This window comes from Rhinolophus sinicus, chromosome 14 (assembly GCF_057876585.1).
Source record: "Rhinolophus sinicus isolate RSI-liver-muscle chromosome 14, RSI-T2T, whole genome shotgun sequence".
Taxonomy (NCBI): domain Eukaryota; kingdom Metazoa; phylum Chordata; class Mammalia; order Chiroptera; family Rhinolophidae; genus Rhinolophus; species Rhinolophus sinicus.
This window is the reverse complement of record NC_142514.1, coordinates 147,471,270-147,492,596: the sequence shown is the minus strand read 5'-3', so window position 1 is coordinate 147,492,596 and position 21,327 is coordinate 147,471,270. Positions and strand designations below refer to the sequence as shown.

The 21,327-nt window shown below is 37.3% G+C and overlaps 1 protein-coding gene and 1 pseudogene across 1 annotated transcript in view; both read right to left on the bottom strand.

Annotated features, from left to right (window-relative positions):
- The window catches only part of CTR9 (CTR9 component of Paf1/RNA polymerase II complex), a 29,195-nt gene extending 11,363 nt beyond the window's left edge, over nucleotides 1-17,832 (bottom strand). Inside the window, exons 1-16 of the mRNA XM_019729164.3 lie at nucleotides 17,473-17,832; nucleotides 16,159-16,257; nucleotides 13,780-14,019; nucleotides 13,176-13,293; nucleotides 12,609-12,698; nucleotides 10,067-10,215; nucleotides 8,058-8,165; nucleotides 3,394-3,501; nucleotides 3,051-3,287; nucleotides 2,732-2,821; nucleotides 2,486-2,614; nucleotides 2,197-2,380; nucleotides 1,296-1,384; nucleotides 651-836; nucleotides 478-565; nucleotides 150-298 (exon numbers count right to left, since the gene is read on the bottom strand). Of these exons, the coding sequence (XP_019584723.3) occupies nucleotides 150-298; nucleotides 478-565; nucleotides 651-836; nucleotides 1,296-1,384; nucleotides 2,197-2,380; nucleotides 2,486-2,614; nucleotides 2,732-2,821; nucleotides 3,051-3,287; nucleotides 3,394-3,501; nucleotides 8,058-8,165; nucleotides 10,067-10,215; nucleotides 12,609-12,698; nucleotides 13,176-13,293; nucleotides 13,780-14,019; nucleotides 16,159-16,257; nucleotides 17,473-17,517 (2,109 nt within the window). The 5' untranslated portion in view covers nucleotides 17,518-17,832. The remainder of the gene's footprint in view (nucleotides 1-149; nucleotides 299-477; nucleotides 566-650; nucleotides 837-1,295; nucleotides 1,385-2,196; nucleotides 2,381-2,485; nucleotides 2,615-2,731; nucleotides 2,822-3,050; nucleotides 3,288-3,393; nucleotides 3,502-8,057; nucleotides 8,166-10,066; nucleotides 10,216-12,608; nucleotides 12,699-13,175; nucleotides 13,294-13,779; nucleotides 14,020-16,158; nucleotides 16,258-17,472) is intronic.
- A 2,733-nt stretch (nucleotides 17,833-20,565) lies between these two features.
- On the bottom strand, nucleotides 20,566-20,657 carry LOC148755867 (U6 spliceosomal RNA; annotated as a pseudogene).
- Nucleotides 20,658-21,327: the final 670 nt, after the last annotated feature.

Here is a 21,327-nt window from a genome sequence, read left to right as displayed (position 1 = left end):
AGACTGGCCTTAACATTATATCATTACAAACCTCTGAATAGATACAATACCACAAGTGATAGCATGCAGCGTGATGACAAGGCCAGAATGGTTAAGAAAACATCTGCTCAACAATGAACACGATATAAAACTGTATTAAAAGACATTACCATCTGAACAGCACTGATATACTGCTTCTGTTCCACATAGATGTGTGCTAGGTTCAACCACACATCACTGATATCTGCTGTTGCTTCTCTTACTTGGGCAAATACATCACGAGCTTCACGGAAATATCCTTTGTGGGCTAAAACAGCTCCTAAAGTTAGAAAAGAGTTCACAGTTAAGAATTTTCTAATTGTAGCCAGAAAAACAACTTAAAGTCCTATTTTTAAACAACTACCTTCATTACATTCAGAGAAACAGTCTGACCTACAAACATTCCTCCAAAAGCACTCATTTCACAAATCATTATGGATACCCAAATCATATAATCACCTATGCCATTAGCAGCATATAGATTCTTTGCATCATTTCTGAGTACTTGCTTATAGATGGCCAGAGCACGATCTTGATGACGCTTTTCCTATAAAAAGAAACAAACATTATAAATTCAAACAAGAAATGAAACATGTTGTCAGTTTTGTTTTAAAGACACAAACAGAGATTACCTTTTCTCTATCTCGCGTGGGCTGATGCAAAGTTTGGAGCCAGACGTTGCCAAGGGCCAGCATAGAATAAGTGTCACTCTGTGTAGATGGTTGTTTTAATATCCTCTCAAATTTCTTCTGGCCCGGACCCCATTCTTGTTTTGCCAAATGAAGATTCCCGATCAAAGACCAAGCATCTGGATGGTCCTGAAACACACATATAAAAAGAAGCAAACACTGGAATTTAGATTCAGAGAGATCAATCATCTTTCCACAATAGCTGATTACTGAAGCGGTTTACAAGCTATATTTACAACAGTGTTTTTCAAACTGAGATTTCAGATGGATTAGTGAGTTGTAAAATCAATTTAGTGTATAGTTATCAGCATAAGAAGAGCAACAGAATGATTTGCAAAACTTTCATTTGTTTCTTTTATATACACATGTGTATACTAGACTATGATGTGAAATCTATTTCTTACTGTGGGTCACAATCAAAAAGTTTAGATGAATCCTATACTCTTTAATATCTTGAGCATGTAAATGAAAATAACAGGGAGATGCTAAGATATTAGAAACATGATAGTCATTAAAAGGGAACACTGACTTACTAGGGGGAGAAGATGAAATAATTATTTTTCAAACCTCAGAGTTTATATTACCAACCTGATTAATTTGCAGAGCTTCCTTAAACCAGTCTGAAGCCTCATAAAAGTTTCCTTTATCTCTAGCCATGGCTCCTAGCCGCAGATAACCTGAAAATACATTTAAAAGTTTTTGCTTAAAATATTAGCTGTAAAGGATAATTTTAAAGTCACACTTTTGAAATAATCATTTTTTGTTAATACACTCATGCAATGAACAGAAAAGTTCCACAGGTGAAAAAATATCAAGCATCAATATAACTAATTAATAATCTAACAAGTTAAAGCAACTCTGTCACCGTCAGGTTTATTGTTTGACATTATAGATTTATCTCTTCCATTCCCTTCCCAATGCTAGCACCATGGTCCAAGTCTTTATCTCAAGCTGTTATTTAAAAATCTTGGAGCTGTTGTTTCCGATTTCTCTCTGATGCACTGCACTATCAACTTACTTTTTCTTAAAAAGCGTCCTGTCATATAGAAAAATAGTGAAAGCCTGGACTACTAAGGAGTACTAGTTAGAAAACCTGAGGCTCTTCCACTTAAGGGAAGACACTGTTCTTTCTCACTATTATAAACATGGCAAAAATGTTCATATGAAATCAAAGTAGGACCATCATAAAGGTAAATCCATCACCAAATATGCTGAATTGTTAAAAGTCTAATAAAAGTAGCTGACCCACTGAAGATAGCCTCATCTATGAAATGTGATCCAACTGACTTTTTGTTTAGTTTCTAGCATAAATTTAAATGGAGCTGCATTTTCTTTTTTAAGGCTACAAATTTGCCTTGAAGAACAGTGGACATTATAACCTTTAAAAATTGTTTACTATTGGTTCTAAGAAAGATTTTATTTTTTTAGGCTAGATTTTTGCTGCTGTTGTGGGAATTTTAATACATTTTAAAAAGTTTAAAATTCTTACAGTCAACATAATTAGGATGTTCCCGTAAGATGTTTTTATATAGTTTTTCTGCTTCATGGAATTCACACATTGCCTCATACAGCCTGGCTAAATTGTACGATGTTGTGACAGAAATGGCATTATAATAATGTTCATCATGCTCAGCTTCTGCCTTGGCACGATCCAATGATGCCAAAAAATATTTCTATGAGAAAGAAAATGACATTGTTAAAAGATTTAGTTGCTACATCTTAAAAAGTGTGCATTTAACTTGATAGTATAAATGATGGGAATATTTCTCTTTTCCTACCTTTGCCTCCCCTAGATTTCCAAGTCTAAAATGGAGGGCACCCACATTATTCAGAATCTCTGGGGGGACATCAGCCTGCACTTTCTCCTGAAGGATCCGTGTTGCTGTTCCATAGGCTGAAAGGGCACCCTGTATTTTCAAGGTGAACAGAATAAGGTGTAAATGAAAATAAGAGAGAGACACATACTACACACCAGGCTTACAAAAAACACATTAAACAGGAGATGAAAAACATTGCTAAAATACCTGTATATCAGTCTGTTCTAAGATTTGTGCCAATTCAATCCAAGCTTCAACGTCATCAGGATACTGTTCTGTGACCTTCTTCAAATGGCCCTGGTGAAAAAAGAGATCATAAAGCTGAAGCATCCAACCGCAGCTGTCAAAGGAAAAAGTGATGGCTACTCTACACTGTATAGTAAGTCAAGTGCTATTTCAACTAGAGTTAGCTCAGCTAACAAAACTGCTTCCATCATATCCTGACTGACTAGCAATAACAAGAAATGAGGAACAAGAGTCCAGGGATAAATAATAAAAAATAGCTAAGATTTTTTAAGAAACCTACCTTGGCAATATCTCGTTTTTCTTGATCTTCTGAGGCAGCATATAGAGAGCCAAGAATTTTCATAGTCTCATAATTATTAGGATAAGCTTTCAAAACTTTCTCAAAGCACTGAGATGCATTTTCTTTGTCACCTCGATAAATATACATTTGTCCCAAACCAAAAAATGGCAGCACAAAAGAGGATGAGGCAAACTGTGTGGCTTGATAATAGTACTGGAAAGCTTGGTCATAATCTTCCTAAAAAATGAAAATAAAACAAGACCAACAATATGTATAAAGTTTTTCAAAGAAAACTATAAAACAAAAAGGATCACGTATTTAGAGAGGTATAAAATGATCTTACCTGGACATGGAATGATCTAGCCAGCTGGTAGCAACTTTCGGCTTGCATGGCCTCCACTTCTGTATTATGGAATGCGTGAAGAGCCAAGTGTTGGACTTTACTGTAATCCTGCACAACGAAGATTTGGAAATCAACTGAGTAAACTCTTAACAGTCTCAACCATAAGGCTTCTTTTAAAATGTTAACTGAATTAAAAATAATAGTATGTATCCAGAAATACTAATCATTTTTTCTCGTTACTCTTGCTGATAAATTGAGGGGAGATGGGAAGCAACATTTCACCTAGTACTTAACATTTGCCCATTATATCTATTACTTCATTTAATCCCTACAACAATCCTTTGTGGTATCAGCCCTATTTTTGTGATGAGAAAACCCTAAGAGAGGTTATGTCCCTTATGAATAATAATGAGAGCACTTACAATTTATTGAGAACTACTATATGCTAAGCACTATATGCTAGGTGTGATATTTGTGTTAGTTCCAAGTTTAATCAAAACCCTGCAGTGTCATTATTACCATTTTATTGATGGGGAAGTAGAGGCTTAAAGAAATAAAGTGTGTTGTCTAAGGTGGAAAAGCTAGAATCTGCAGTTTGTTTGTTTTTTTGACTCCAAGGAAATGCTATATTACATGTGAATAGCCACGTGCCAGAGCTGGATTTTTTTTTTTTTTTTTCAGAGCTGGATTTGAATTCAGCTCTATTTGAATGTATGGGTCCATGTACTTCCCATTAGATCTGACTTTCATTTGGATTATCCTTAGATAATCTCCTTAGAGTCTCCAAATCGGAGTTTATACATCAGGAGTGGGAAACAATTTTCTGATTTTATTAGGAATGTGTTTTATTCATTAAGTATGGCTTTCTTTGGTCAGTGGCCAGCCAGTTCTGACTTTTTGTTTTTAAAGATTTTATTGGAGAAGGGGAACAGGACTCTTGGGGAACAGCGTGTACCTCCAGGGCTTCTTTCCAAGTCAAGTTGTTGTCCTTTCAGTACTAGCCGTGGAAGGCGCAGCTCAGCTCCCAGTCCAGTTGCCGTTTATAGTTGCAGGGGGCGCAGACCACCATCCCTTGCGGGACTCGAGGAATTGAACTGGCAACCTTGTGGTTGAGAGCCCACTGGCCCATGTGGGAGTCGAACCGGCAGCCTTCGGAGTCAGGAGCATGGAGCTCCAACTGCCTGAGCCACCGGGCTGGCCCCCAGTTCTGACATTTTTATTTTTAGATATTAAATATTAAATTATTAGATATTAAAAATAATGTGAGTGGTGTTTAACAGTAACTGAGTGTTTCCCATTAGATAAATATTTAATGTGTATATTACATTTAATTCTAACTACAACCCCTCAAATTCTATAAAGTAGGTATTATTACTGTTTTATAAATGAGGAAATTAAACTTCAGAGAAATTAATTTATCTCACCATAGCCACATAACTATATAATGGTGATACCTGAATGTGATCAGTGATTCAAACTCCACACTTCGTTATATAGCCTTTTAGCTAAATGTACATATTGTTCAACTGGGATAAGGGTAAGGGTTAAATGTTAGGTTTGTTTTGCTATGGAACCTACTTTAATTTTCTTGTTTTTATTACTCCATGACTCATGACACACAGTCAGGGAATAAAATAGTTCTATTTGAAATTTAGCATATGATGTATTAAAGATTAGATTCTATTTTAAAATCCTCATTCATAGCTTCTTTAGCACAACTGAAATTTGTTAGTTTTTTTCCCCAAAATTTTTGTCCTTAATCTACTCTGCATTCTGGCTGCTTTTCTTTCTAATCAAAAGACCAAGCTCAGTTCTCAATTTTTTCGAGGTCTGTGTTAACTGCCCCAAGAGTCATAATAGCTCCCATCTCTAAACCCACTTTACCCCTCAATTACTGATGTGTCTGGGATATTAATTAATAATACCCTTTCTTCCCAGCTAAATTATTCTTCTCTAGGGGAGGCAAGGTAGTGTGGTGGGCGGAAAAAGATCAGATTTCAACTTGACTATATAGCTGAGTAAATTTCGGCAAGTGATGTTATTTAACTTTGCTGAGCCTCACTTTCTTATCTATAGAAATGAAAAGAGAAATAGCCTGCCCACCTCCTCAGGCTGCTATGACAAATTGAGAAAATGTATGTAAATGTGCTCTGTAAACCTTAAAGACATACATTCAATGCAAGAATGTATGTCTGGTGCAGCCAGATGGCTCAGTTGATTAGAGCGCCAGCTCTCAAAGACAAGGCTGCTGGTTCAATTCCCGCATGGGATGGTGGGCTGTGCCCCCTGCAACTAAAGATTGAAAACAGCAACTGGACTTGGAGCTGAGCTGCACCCTCCACAACTAGAATGAAGGCCAATGACTTGGAGCTGATGGGCCCTGGAGAAACACACTGTTCCCCAATATTTCCCCCCCAAAAAAATAAAAAAAGAAAAAAAGAATGTATGTCTCACCTCACCTGGCACAGTGCTGATCACAGGTCAGGTGTCCAGTAACACTCTGCCTTGGTTTACATATTTCACTTACGTAATCTGTAAGGTTCTACATATACTGATTGTGTTAAATACAAACAAGTCTTTATTTTCAGCAGTGGAAGAGTGACTAGCACTGAAGATTAAAAACTGAACAATTCTCCTTTGCTTCAAGGAAGCTGCCCTATAGCTGTGAGTACTGATTATTAGATATACACTCAAATATTTAAGAATCAGTCCTTTGTTTTTCCCAGTAAAAACTAAACTAATGTAGGTAACTGTTTTATCTTAAATAGTAACTTCATTTGCTTATAAAATACATTTCCATCTTTTCCCTAAATAGTTGCCTTTTAGTACCATAACAGTTATAGCATAAAGCTCAATAATGCATTATGAAAGGGGAATATGCTTCTATAGCCAGAGGGAATAAAGCATAATGGTGAATAGTTGTGTGATCTTAGGTTATTAACTCTGCCTCAATTATTCATTTCCAAAATGGGGATACTACCTACCTCATAGGATTGTGGTGAATACTATATAAATTCATGGAATGCATTTTTAACAGTGCTTGGCATTTAGTAAGCATTCAATACATATTAATAGCAACAATCACAGTAACATAGCATCTATCATTAATAAGGATTGATGCAGTTTTATGACTTTTTGCTATTTAACTATTTGTGACTAAATTGCTATTTAAGTAGTTTAAAGTTCTTAGTACAATTTAGTATCTGATTTCAATATGGCAGATTAAATTTACATGCTTACTCTATAACTTTGCCAATGAAATCTTGGCTTTGGTACTTAAGAAACCTAAAATACCATTGTTGCTACAGAATTAGTGGCAACTTTAAAAATTGCATCATGATCAATATACAGAAATTTCAATGACTCCTTGTTGTCTAGTATGTTCAAACTACTTATATTACACAAGTGGGGCACTATCTGGATCTCATGCATGACCTACCATGGCCCATCATATGCTATGCTCTTACGTAACTAAGACTATTGCATAGATTTGTACCCTTCCCCTAGTTCAAGAGTTTTGCCTTCTTGTTGGAAGCCCTCCTTTAACCACATCACTTTCTCTTTCATTTCTGTACCACAGCAGGGTAGACACTTTTATCTTTACATTTACATTTGTTTACATGACTGTTTTTCACGAAACTGAACTCCTTGAGTGCATACGTCATGTCTCACTGCCTTCTACATCGCTATCACAGTGTTGAGTATGGTATAAAGGGTCCATAAATGTTAAATGAATGAAGAGACAAATGTACCCACCCCCAGATGATTAGTCCCAGATACAAACTAATCTGGAAAAAACTCTTGACAACTTTAAATTGTTTTCCCAGTTAAAAATATAAAGTATTAACTGCAGTATAAAAAAACAAAAAAATCAGGATTCAAAAGTAAAGAATTTTATACCTTCCTGGTTAGCCTGGTGCAGCCACTATGGGAAACAGTATGGAGGTTCCTCAAAAAATTAAAAATAGAACTACCTTATGACTCTGCAATCCCACTTCTGGATATTTATCCGAAGAAATCCGAAACACTAATTCGAAAAGATATATGCATCCCTATGTTCATTGCAGCATTATTTACAATAGCCAAGATATGAAAGCAACCTAGATGTCCATCCATAGAGGAATGAATAAAGAAGATGTGGTACATATATACAATGGAATATTACTTAGCCATAAAAAGAATGAAATCTTACCATTTGTGACAACATGGATGGACCTAGAGGGTATTATGCTAAGTGAAATAAGTCACACAGAGAAAGACAAATACCATATGATTTCACTTACATGTAGAATCTAGAAAACAAAATAAGTGAACAAACAAAACAGAAACAGATTCATAGACACAGAGAACAAACTGATGGCTGTCAGATGGGAGGGGAGCTGGTGGTGTTGGGTGAAAAAGGTGAAGGGATTGAGAAGTACAAATTGGTAGTTACAAAACAGTCACAGGGAAGTAAAGTACAACATAGGGAATATAGTCAATAATATTGTAATAACTATGTATGGGGTCAGGTGGGTACCAGACTTACAGAGGGGATCACTTCGTAAGTTATATAAATGTCTAACCACTATGCTGTACACCTGAAACCAATAAAATACTGAATCTCACCTGTAATTGAAAAATAAAGTTTTTTAAAAAGAACTTTAATAAATGACTTCTCTTACCTTTTTGAAGAAAAAATGATTTGCCAAGTGGTTCAATACCATAGGGTTGCTAGGATCAATAGTATAGGCTCTGGAAAGAAGTTGGACACCATTTTTGATGGAATCAGCCTAAAAGAAAAACAATGACGGCTGGATTGAGTGAAAACATTACTTAATTAGCACTTTTTCAGTTGTCTTTATTGTCTGAAAGAAATAAGGTTATGCAAATCTAAGTTCAGATACCAAAATATAGCTCGTGTTTTAGTTGACCTTCACCAGGGATAAAACATTACAAATAGTGAGTTAAATTGTTAGAATTTAGTTTTCTTAAACTTAACTACAAAAGCATCTGTATTGGAAACTGTGTCTAGACAATTGTGAAGCATGATGGGGAGCTTCCTTCTCAAAATAAGATAGAACTTCTTTATGAGAAAGCCTTTTATCCTCTCCTTTTCCTCCTTCCTTAAAAGGCTGATACCATAATGAGATGCTTGGAGATGTACCAGTTATTTTGCAACTATAAGATGACAAACTTGAAGAAAGGCCAAGTATTAAGGGAGGACAGAAAGATATAAAATGTGGGCTTGATGATACTGAGGTGCCAAATCCAAGACCACCAGGTTTAGTAAACAATAAAAGCCCTATGTTTAAGTCACTGTAGTGTACTTTTTGTTACTTGCAATTGAAAGCATTCCAAACTGATATATAATCTACAATCCCTTATCTGAGATTCTGAAATCCAAAAACCTCTAAAAAACAAGTTTTTTGGTAATCTTGGAATAAGCTCATTTTGTGGCAAAACTTTCCCTGAATTGTGAGGGTATCTATCCTATTAGTGTGAACAGTAACTCATTTAACCATAGAAATATACCATATTTTGCCATGTATAATGTGCACCCATGTTTTAGGCCCAAACTTTTCAGGGGGAAAAAAGAAAACTTTCATTTTAATTTTTTAATTTAAATTTTTATTTGTTTACATTTAGGTACTTATTTTTGTATTATAAAGAAATTTTAGCATTACTTATTTATTTATTTCCCTCCCTCCCCCCGTCCTTCCTCCACCTCGCCCCTCTACTCTGGTTCACGCCGTTGTTTCTCAGTCTAGTTGCGTAGGACACAGCTCCCTGGCCCATGCTGGTATTATGAGCCTTGCACTCCCCCGGCTGAGGCAGTCGGTTGCTGGTCATCAGTTGGCTGCTCACAGCAGCTCACGGCAGCTCTCGCCGACTGCCGGCCGCTCACGCTGGCTGCAGTGGCCGCTCACGGTGGCCACTCATGCTGGCCACCGGCCACTCATGGCAGCACACAGCAGCACACACCAATCTCAGGGGGCTCACGGCAGCCCAGCTCCAGGGAGAGCTGTTGCTCACAATCTTAGCTGTAGAGGGCACAGATCACTGGCCCATGTGGGAATTGAACCAGTGACCTCAGCGTTAGGAGCATTGCGCTCCAACCACCTGAGCAACCGGGCCGGCCCAGCATTTATTTTTTAACATATTATGGTACAAGAAATTTTATGTAACTAATTATAAAACACAAGAACAGATACAAGGTACAAGCAACTCTATACACCGGTAACAAATTTACGATACTTATGCATCCTAGAAGGCAAGAAATCTTTGTTGTTGCAAGTTCGTCGTAAGTTCAACAAAACTGATTATCCATATTTTACATATGGATATCGTTATTGATTTCTAGAGTTACACTTTTAACTCATAGAATAAAAAAAAGAATTAAAAACACTTATACAGATACGGAATTAGTACTACCCATGTATAATGTGCACCCTTATTTCTCCCTCACAAATTTGGGCCAAAAAATGCACAAGATACACGGCAAAATACAGTAAGTAGTTGGGGTTGTGTCTTAGTAACTGGGGTTTTTTATGTTATGTAGTGCAGGCATCATATTACATTTCTATACTCTGAAATCTTGATTTCTAAAACACTCTGGCCTTAAGGGTTTTAAGTAAGGGACCACGAGCCTGACAAAAAACCCAGGAAATAGATAATTTTTTTCCTCACATACCTCTTTATTGTTGAGCTCTAGAACAGCCAATCCAACCAATGCTCCCACACATTTTGAATTGAGTTCCAGGGCTCTACTAAATGCCAGACGCGCTTTCTCCAGTTTGTTAAGTTTCACAAAGCAATGACCCATTCCTAAACGAACTTCCGCTAAAAAAATAAAATCAAGTCATTCAATCTGTCAAACTAGAGCATCTCTAGAGTTTGAATTTTTTAAAAAATTCTTAAATTCTCTATTTATGAGTTGCAAACTCTCAAAATTAACATCAGTATAACCATACTATCAATATAAAAGCTTTTGGTATATCACAAACTTGGTTTCATCGGAGGTTATATCATACCATTCCCCACTTCCCTAATCTTTACCCCCTCATCATGGATACCTTTCTCACTATAGATCAGAACATCTATAATTCTGGTATTTTTCTTGTCTTCCAACACACCTGGCTACACTATACCTTCAATATCTAATTTCGAAGAGCAGTTTTTAAATAGAGAACAAAAAGCTTCATTAAGGCCTTAAATAATGTAACTGACTACATGCACATACATTCCCTTCGGAGCTACGCTTACATATGCTACCCAATTTCAAAGCCATGCCAAAACACAACCATGTTCTTATCTAAGGCCAACCTCTCCTCTGGTCACTAGTTCCTACACCTTCTCATCTATTAAAGGGCACTGCTCCAGTAATTCTGCCCTCTTTTTCTGTGTCATCAAATTTTCCCTTTCTTCTAGTTCTTATCTACATATATTCTCCCATGTTAAAAAAATCCTCTGATTCCATTTCCCTTTCTGTTATCAACCCATTCCTATTCTTCCCTTAATAGAAAACTCCCTGAGATCTATTTACACTTGCTGCCTCCAATTCCTTTCCTTTCATTTTCTCCTGAATCCACTCCAAAGAGGGTCTCATCCCCACCAATCCAGTAAAACTACTTTTATAAAGCTCACTAATGATTTGAATGCTGCTAAATCCAATGATCAATTCCCAGTCCCTATTTTACTTGGCCTAACGATAGAATTTTATAGTAAAATAAGACCGGGTCTCACATTAATTTTTGCTCCAAAAAATGCATTAGAGCTGATTGTCGGGCTCTTATTTCCAGGGAAACAGGGTATCTGTATGTTGATGACTTCCAAATTAATACTTTGGCCCAGACCTCTTTCTTGAACTTCAGCCCCACCCCGACTTTTCCACTTGCATGTCTAAAAATACTTCAAACTTTTCATATCTAAAACTAGTTCCTCCTGAACTAGCTTCCAAATGTTGTAAAATGTAACTGCTCTTCCATTGCTTCTGCAAAGGAGTTACCTTTGAATCCTCCTTTGTCACACAAATCACATCTACTCTCCCTTCAAAATATACTTAGAATCTGACCACCTGTACCTCCACTATTACCACCTTAATGCGAACCACAATCATCTCTGACCTGCATGACTGTGATGGCCTTCTACCTGATCACCCTCCTTCTGTCGTTGCTCCTCATGCTCCATTCTAGTCTCATCCCAGAAGCATGAATGATCCTTTAAATTTAAGTCAGATCCTGTCACTTACTCCTTTGCCCAAAGCCCTCCAATGGTTCCTATGTCTCTGAGTAAAAGATGGTCATTAGAACAACCTATGATGCCTTACATGATTACTGCCTAGTTATATCTTTGACCCCAGTTCTTACTAGTTTTCCTCCTCTTCTCTCTCTCTCCATTCCAGGCACAATGGCTTCCTTATTGTTCTTCAAACTTGCCAGGCCTACTCTTTCCTCAGGCCCTATGGACCTCCTATGCCCTCTCTCTGGGAATAATCTTCTCCCATATATCTGTATGCCTTCACCTTTTTTTTTTTAGGTCTCTTCAAATGTTACTGTTTCAGTGATGTACTTCCCTGGTCAACCTTTCTAAGCAACCCCCAATGTTTCCTATACTCCTTTTCTGTTTTATTTTCTCCTTAGCCCTTACCAATATCTTATATAGTATATACTTTACTCATTTTATCTTCATCACTGGAAAATAAATTCCATGAGGGCAGGGACTTTTGTCTCTTTGGTTCATTCCCTGGGTCTAGAACAGTGACTGGCACACAGATGGTATCAATAAAATTTGCTAAAATAACAAGATTTTGGAAAGACAAGTAGTACAGGGCAGAAGGATTATACTATGATCGACCATTCAGCTTTTGAATCAAACACAATATAGTTGTGGTTTTTTCTTTAATGAGCCCTGCTTTTTAAAAAAACTTTTATTTATTTTAAATGTGTTTTTCCAGAACGCCTCAGCTCCAAATCAAGTAGTTGTTTCAATTTGGTTGTGGAGGGCGCAGCTCACAGTGGCCTATGTGGGGATCGAACCAGCAACCTTGTTGTTAAGAGCACCGCGCTCTAACCAACTGAGCTAACCGGCAACCCCATAATATAGTTTTTTAAAATCTCATTCTGTCATTTCAACAATCCTACAGTATTTTTTCACAACTAACTTCATAAGCAACTGCCAAATCCTCAATATTGTAAGTTGGATCATACATTTCAGACTTAAAGTTTTTCTCTTACCTGGACATCCTGGGTTAGTACGCAATGCTTTCTTATAGTAAGCAAGAGCTCCTCTGTAATCCTTCTTGTTGAATGAAATGCAAGCTTTACCTATAATGATTTTTAAAAATAAACATGCACTGATTAAAGAACACAAGTCTCATATGCTCTATCCTAACTCACCTAAATCAAATAACATCTCAGTAAGAAATACTTGAAAATAGTGAAAGTGATTTCATATTAAAACTTGCTTTCCATAAGGGTATATTGATTTATACCTATAAATAGAACAGTACAGTCTTTATGTTAAGTGTTATAAAACAATAATTAAGGTAACTCAGAGTTGTCCAAAGACAGATGGTTTATTTACTCTTTAGAAGTGTGGAACAAATTATTCTTAACTGGTATATATTTTATTTCTGTAATTTCAACAGAAACAATGATCTATTGCAGATAGTTTCATTTTTAATAAGCTAAAGCTCTTTTACATTGCTCTCAAGCCCATTACTAAGGAGCAATTACAAAGAAATATATTCTAGGCATATGCTGAAAAATAGATTCCTAACATAGTTGCCGAAAATGACTCACCAAGAAGGGCAGGAATATTATTTGGAGACTGGTTGAGTACAAAATGAAACTGTGCATCAGCCTGATCCATTTTGTCACCTTCGAGGAGGCAGAAGCAGGCTCTTCCCAACAAGTGGTTCTGAAAAAGTAATGCATCATCTTAGACTTGACTTTACCAAGGACTAACCACAATTTAACATGAATGTGTAATACTAAAATGAAAACCATATAGAAAGGAACTGCATGATCACAAAAATTCCTGTCAACTGTAATGCATTTAAACTAATAATAAGCAATTCTTAATTATAAACTGAGAAATTATCCTGAAATGCAACAAGTCTTCTGTGTCAGGAATAATGACAAAAAGAAAAATTCAAACTCCTTAAAATATGCTTGAAATTCACCTGGATATGTTGGAATTAGTGACTCAACATGTGTATAAGTTTTATAAGCTAAATTACTTCAACAGTATAAGGACCAAAGAAATTCCAATTTTAACAAGGAACCCTTCTTCACTTTGACCATTTATGTCAACCATGTTATTTTAAGAAAAATCTTTCAAAAAAAATCTATTGCCTGTCATACACATTTTTCCCTCATAAAATAAAAAAATGACTTATTTTACCTGATCATACATAATAATTTTATCAGCCATTGTATACAATAGGGTTGCCTGTGTAATAAGATCTTTCTTGTTGTCCTTATTTTTTTCCTTCCGAGCCTGTTGTACATAGTAGGCCGCCAATGTATCCAAGCAAGTCATCTGGTCTTTTTCATGGTCTCTATAGTCCAAATTGCCATCAATACGTGCTGCTTCCAACAACTTTACAAACTCTTCTGTTTTTCCTTGCTTGTAGTATTCCAGCTATGAGGTAAAGAATTAGAATTACTAAAGCATAAGTTTATGCAAAAAGTTATACACAAATCGATATAGCAGCTTTATTTGTAATAGTAAAAAACTATTACAACCCAATAGCTGATCAACACGTGAATGGACAAAGAAGCTGTAGTTTATCTGTACAATGGCTACTACTCAGCAATAAAAAAGGAACTGTTGATACATGCTACAACATGGATAAATCTCAAAATAATTATGTTGAGTGAAAGAAGACAGACCAAAAGGAGTACATAATGTATGATTCCATTTGTAAAGAACTCTAGAAGATGCAAACTAATTTTTAGCAACAAAAAGCAGATCAGAGGTTGCCTGGACACTGTGGGGCACAAGGGAGAGTTCAGAGGAAAGTTTTGGGGGGTGATGGATATATACATTACCTTGATTGTGGTGATGATTTGACAGGTATACACACATGCTGAAACTTCTCAAATGGTTTAAGAAATATGTGCAGTTTATTATAGCTGAATTGTATCTAATAAAACTTAAAAACTATCATCACCACAAATGCTTTCAACTCACTTCTTACCTAGAAATAGTTGATTTCAAACTAAATCAGAGCCAGAGAAAGAAAGCAATAATGAGAGGTATAAAAAATTCTGAACAGGAAACTTGGGTTCTGGTTCCAGGCTTATCAAATTTCCCATGGCTTTGGGCTTGCTGAATAACTTCCCCGGGCATGGTGCATGTATTAATAATAAGAATAGCCACCGTTCATTAACCACCTAATATGGGTCACATACTATGCTAGGAGCTTCATATATTTTGTCTCTAATCTGTATAACCATCCTTAAAGTAAATACTAATATCCTCATATTTTAGATGAGGCAACAGGCTCAGAAGGTAGATCATTTGTCTAAAGTCATAAAGGTAGTTAGCAGCCACGCTGGAATTCGAATTAAGGCCTTTCTGGGTGGGACATCATAAAAATGGCGACGTGAGGTGAGCCTCTGGAAATTTCCCCTGGAATTTATAACAAATTGAACAACTATAACTCCACAAAGGACTGCCTGCACAGCAGACAGGCAAGACGAAGAGGCCCACTACTGAATTCACCTAAAGGTGTATAGTTGTCTCCAAACTCATCAAGTTATATACCTACACTCTTTTCTCTGTAACGACCTACAGCCCACAAGGTTTCACCAATTTCTGTGTAAGCGCTGTTAAAGGAAATATTCGTACTGAAAAATATTGAAGTTACCTTCTGGTTTTAAAAAATGTGTGACAAGCATTACAGGCTTGCTCTCCACAGACTAGGAAAACTTAGCACTTCAAGTCAGGAAGGCACTGCTTGTCACTGGAAGTACTTCTCTTTAAATCCACATCTAAGTAACTACGAGTTAGGCTTGAGCACTGGATATAAGCTCTACTTCTCTGATCCTTCAAGACAGTATTAGGAGCCTCCTGTGTATCTTTACATAAAAGCGACCCGTGGCACACTTACTTAGAAACAATGATTATAGTGTTTAGTATATTATATCACTATAATCATTTACCATAATGTTCCCATAAAAAGGACACATCACTATACAGCTGGTGTTGGGGAAGGTGGAGGGTGTTAGAATTTTATGCTCTCTGAGGTGATTTTCCTGAGACTCTCCAGCAGCATTTATGTTTTAGAAGGGACCAAACAGGACAAAAAAACTTAAGCCAGAGATAAACTTCATCCAAAAGGGCTTTTGTGAGTTAGCCTGGAACCTAATCACCTTCTAGAGTATTTTATGAGAAATGTTTTATTGTTATGGGAAACAATAAGTAGCAATGTCTACATCCTGGCACCTTAATTTTTGCTCAGCTTATCCATAAACATTAAGCCAGTCTTCACTAAGTAATCAATCACTAAATAATCAAATACTTAATAAAATATTGAGTATTATTTAACTTAAATGGTTTTTGCCTTTACCAACATACACTAATTTATCAGTGGAGTAGCACATCATTTAGGAAACTAGCCTTTTTGTTTCACAAATGGTAATACAATTATCTTCCAGACACATGGTATAATTAATTTATCAAGCAGCTAAGCTGGTTATTACTGTACCCGAAAACAGAAACCACATATTTTTCTCAGTCAACATATAAAAAAATATTTGTTGCATGAATACTGACCGCCAAAGCAATCCATATGTGCAGTTGTGTGTGTTCCTGTTTCAAAATACTGATAACTTCATCTCCCTCCGGTAACTGATCGAAGTCAAGCTCAATGACCTAAAACACAAAATGTAGGTTTTTAACTCATTTCTTTTTAAATTCACATTTCTTCTTTGCTGCTTTTCTTAAATACACATCAATATGGATATACATAGGGTTTGTGTTCACTTTCAAAAGGGCTGAGGAAGTATGTTAAGAAAAGTTTAAGGAGCACATGACAAGTAGGTTATATGGTAATATTAAAGAAAAAGCACACAGAGGCAAACAAATCCTTCTGGCTGTCTTCAAATCACGAGGACTATAAAATACCACACACAAAAAAAAAACGTTGCTTACTCAAAAATAACAAAACCAAAACCTGCTTAACATATAACACAGGCAAAATGCAGATAAACACCTCTGGGGCTCTGATGCCAAAGGTCTGACAATCCTAGTGGCAATGCAAAGTTGAATGCCACTGTACACATTAATCATGGAGGCAGCACTGTGTGTCGCAGACACTCCTGAATGTGGGCACAAACACAGTAGCAGGTAAATGTTCTGGAATTAGATAGTGGTATGGTTACACAACTTTGTGAACATTACTAAAAACCACTGGATTTCATGGTAAGCGAATTGTATCTCAACCAAGCAAACGAACAAAAATAAGAGCATGAGATATCCCGTAACACAACATCAGTGCTGAAAGCTGTACTCAGACAAGCCATAGGCCAGCCATGAATAAGGTGTCGGGAAGAGAGAGGAGGTTAACTGTCAGCATACGGTACGAGCTATCCCTTGGGGTCTCTATTTCGCTTGCGGAGCCTGTGTAGCGCACACAGTGCACCATGACAGACCCGAGTTTCTAAAGGAGGAAGGGCGACATCCCTTTCTCAGGATATTCCCAGGGATACTTGGTTTGAGCAGCAGAGCGATCACGATGACGACAGCGCCCACCTCCGTGATCAGTGAGCTGCTTCACCGTTTATCGAGCACTCTCACACCCCTGCGCCCGTGAATTAAGAATAGAGCAGAGTAGTGTCAAATACGAACAGGCTGGAGGGGAACTTTCAAGAACTCCTTCTCGAGTCCCCAAGCTGCGGGAACGCAATGTTCCCAGGCTGGGAGGGCGTAGGGGCTGGGGAAGCAGATGATCAGAGCTTCAGCCAGGGATTTCGATCTAGGCTCCTGGGGGAAAAGGTGCTCTCGCTTCGGAAACGAAGCCGAGAGAAAGTGGGGAGAGGGGACCGTTCAAGTTCACGGCTCCAACCCTCCCCCATACTCAACACTTACCTCGTCAGTATCCCGGAGGGGAATCTCGATGGAGCCCCGCGACATGATGAGATCAAAAGGCGAGCGGGTATCTCACCCGCCGCTGTGCAGCCGGTACTTCTGGTTTCTGGCTCGTCCAGAGGCTAGCAAAGGTTCGGGGTCTGATCGTGACTGCCGCCCTGCGGCGCCACCGGAGCTCGGGTTTCTCCTTCCCGTCAGACGCTTAAACAACGAGCTGGGGACTGCGTCCGGCTACTTCCGGCAGCCCCGCCCCCTGCCCCGGAAGCAGTCCTCGCGGGAGAACCTATAGGACGGCGGGCTTCTAGGATTTCGTTAATTTACGTGCCCGCCCACTGGCCAGCGACTTCTGATTCTGCTCCCCTTCACCAGCGCAGGCCAAAATATATACACAGAAGGCGGAGCCACCCCGCCCCGCGGTGGGAGGGGTGACGAATGAGGCGCGGGTTCCGGGCCTGGCCACTGACTGACGTGAGACCTCTGCCAATACTAGCAACCCTCTCGTTTCAGTCCGGGACTGGCCTTTGTGGTGTGAGCGTGGCCAATCCTATTTTCCTAAGATTGCTGTGAATATTTCAGTCATTCGTTTTCAAGCCATCCACTGGTTGCTCCTTTAGCAGCTATTATGTGCTACCTTTGTGATCATTTAAATATAAATGTTACAGTGAATTCTGTAATCGTTGTGATAGTTCATGTAGTGTGTGTGTGTGTGTGTGTGTGTGTGTGTGTGTGTGTGTGTTTTGGTTCATTGCAGCATATGAGAATCTGCTGGACTTGTGATTTTAATAAAATTGTTGAGGAATTTGATTAAATCTGTAATCTATGTTTTGATTAAATTACAGAATTTGATAATGTTTTAATTACCGTTTTCATTAAATTATGGGATGTGAGTAAATTAGTTCATAATCAGTGTTTTGATTAAATCAGAGAGGAATCTGATTAAATAAGTTTGTAAACAGTTTTACCTCCCAAGTGCCTCTCGGATGGATCTTCTCTTCATCTTCACTACCTCCGATCTAGCCCAACAGATTATCATCACTTTCCTCCCTGTATTACTATAATAGCCTCCTGGTTTACCAATACTTAATCCACTCTATCTTAGGTGCAATTTACCCGAAATGTTTGAAATAATGTTTGTATATCAATGAGGACGTGTGTGTGTGTGTGTGTGAAAGAGAGAATTGGTTTTGTGGTTTTAAAGATTTCCGCTACATTGTGGATAAAAGATTGGAGAGTGAGAGGAAGTGGGGAGACAATTTAGGAAACTACTGTCCAGGTGACACAAGATAAATAGCTAGGAACAGATTTAAGGTAGTGGAGATGGAGATATATATATATATATATGTACATATATATATATATAATATGATATTAAATATAATATTACTATATTAAATATAAATATATTACCATATCAATGTATTTAATATTAATATATTGGTGATATAATATTTAATATATTATAAATATATTTTATATATTACATTTATATTATAATATAATATAAATATATATTATAATATAAAGATAGATTCTTAATTTATATTATAAATATATATAATGTAAATATATTATATAAATATATATGTAATAAATATAAATACATATTCTTAATCACTAGGACTTGTTAATGCATTAGATATGGGGGTCAGTGAAAAAGTAGTGCCAAGAAGAACTTCCAGGCTTCTGGCATGAACAACTGGGTGAATGAAGTGTCATCTTCCAAGAAAGGAATGATTAGTGGAGGAGTACACCTGGGCAAGGCTAGATCACCAGTTGGATATATAGATCTGGAGCTCAGAAGACAGTTTCTAAGCTGGAGAAATAAGTGTGAGAGCCACCAGTATATAGATGAAATTTAAAACTATTACATTGGATGAGATCATTTAAAGAGAGAATGTAGTGACAAGAGAAGGGCCGAGGACGAAGCTCTGAGGAATTCTAGCATACGACGAGCAGATAGGAGAAGAGGGTCTGCAAGGAACCAGAGGAATAAATGGAGAAAAAAAATCACCAGGCAACAACTGGGACTTAAATTGCAACTCTTGACACAAGTAGCTACAGGCAGCTTTTTGTTTTTCCCTAACTGTAGCAGGAACTGATTAAGTTAGCCATTTTTGATCTGTAGATCCCATTTGGGAGTGAGTACAAAGATTTTACTTTAGCTAGTATGTTTGGGCAATGTCTGTTCACAAAATGCCATGCTTTCTGTTGGGCCTGAGTACACCAGATTAAGGTAAAGCAATTAGTGTATTTGGTCAGTGTAGGTTTTGTTGAGTGCATCTTCAAAAGAGATAGCTAAGATTCTTTAGTTTTCTGTTGTTGATAGTGTGGTTGGTTGTAGAATTGGTAAATACTACATTTAGCCAGACCAAAGAGTGAGCTATTTTATGTTGATAAAATATGCTAATTATTAAAAAGGAATAAAGAATATTTGCTCTTAACAAAGAATATTTGAGATCTAAAATTAGATACTTTTTAAATAGCAGGATACAGTGGGAAGTGTTTTAGGTAGTTTGTCTACATTACCAAGAAAGAATAGGAAGCTGTATTAATTTGCTAGTGCTGCCATAAGAAAGTACCACAGACTGGGTGGTTCAAACAACAGAAATGTATTTTCCCACAATTCTGGAGGCTGGAAGTTCGAGATTAAGGTGTCCACAGAGTTGGTTTCTTCTGAGGCCTGTCTCCTTAGCTTGTATATGGTCATCTTCTCCCTGTGTCTTCACATGGTCTTCCCTCTGTGTGTGTCTTCGTCCTAATTTCCCCTTCTTATAACGATACCAGTCATATTGGGTTAGGACCCACCCTATGACCTCGTTTTAACTTAATTACCTCTTAAGATCCTACCTCCAAATGCAGCCACATTTTGAGGTATTGGGGTTTAGGACTACAACATATGAATTTTGGGAGAACATAATTCAGCCCTAATAGAGCCTATCAAATAGTATAAGTCTTTACAGATGCATTTAAAAAATTTTTTTAACTAATTGTTTTTTTCAGTTACAGCTCGCATTCAATGTAATTTTACATTAGTTTCAGGTGTACAGCATAGTGGTTAGACATTTATATAATTTGTGCAGTGATCCCCCAATTGAAAATATGGATGGCTTCACGAATTTGCTCAGGGAGCATGCTAATCTCTATATCGTTCCAATTTTAGTATATGTGCCTTGGAAGATGGGTAGAATTTGAATAGGCAGAATGTGGAAAGAGTGTTTCATGCAGAAAGGATATCGAGCAAAATTTTGATGACAAAAGTAACACTCTTTAAAGTTCAATGACAAGTGAACACACCATAGCATTAAAAGTTACCAATTCTTTGACATCCACCATGTGTCCGATCTCCACCAGGAAACCTTCCTTGTTAACATCCTTCAAGGATCTCTCTCCTTCCTGTTTTTCTTATTGTCTCAAAAAATATCTTGGCATTGAACTACATTCAGTTTGGAAGGACAGCATATATGACACAGTACATTTAAGATATATTTTTTGAATGTGATATTTTCACCCCTCTGATGCTGACCTTCCTGAAAGTCAGATTACTTTTTGAATACTCCCCTGTCTCAGGGTAAGGAGCCTAGAAGGTGCTCAATGCATAAATAGATTTTGGAAAGCTTTATACAAACCACAGTTGGAAGCATAGCAAAGGATGTTGCTTCCAGAGGCAAATGTACGCATGGAATTGGCATGTTACTGCATTGTGTAGATGAAGCTCTCTGTTTAAGTGTCTAAAGAAATATTTTGAAAATATTTTCAGAACCTGAAGAGTGACGATTGCACTTCACATTCCTTCCCAAAAATTGTGAGAAGCATTTCAAATTCAAGAAAAGATGGATTGTTTTGACTGAATTATCG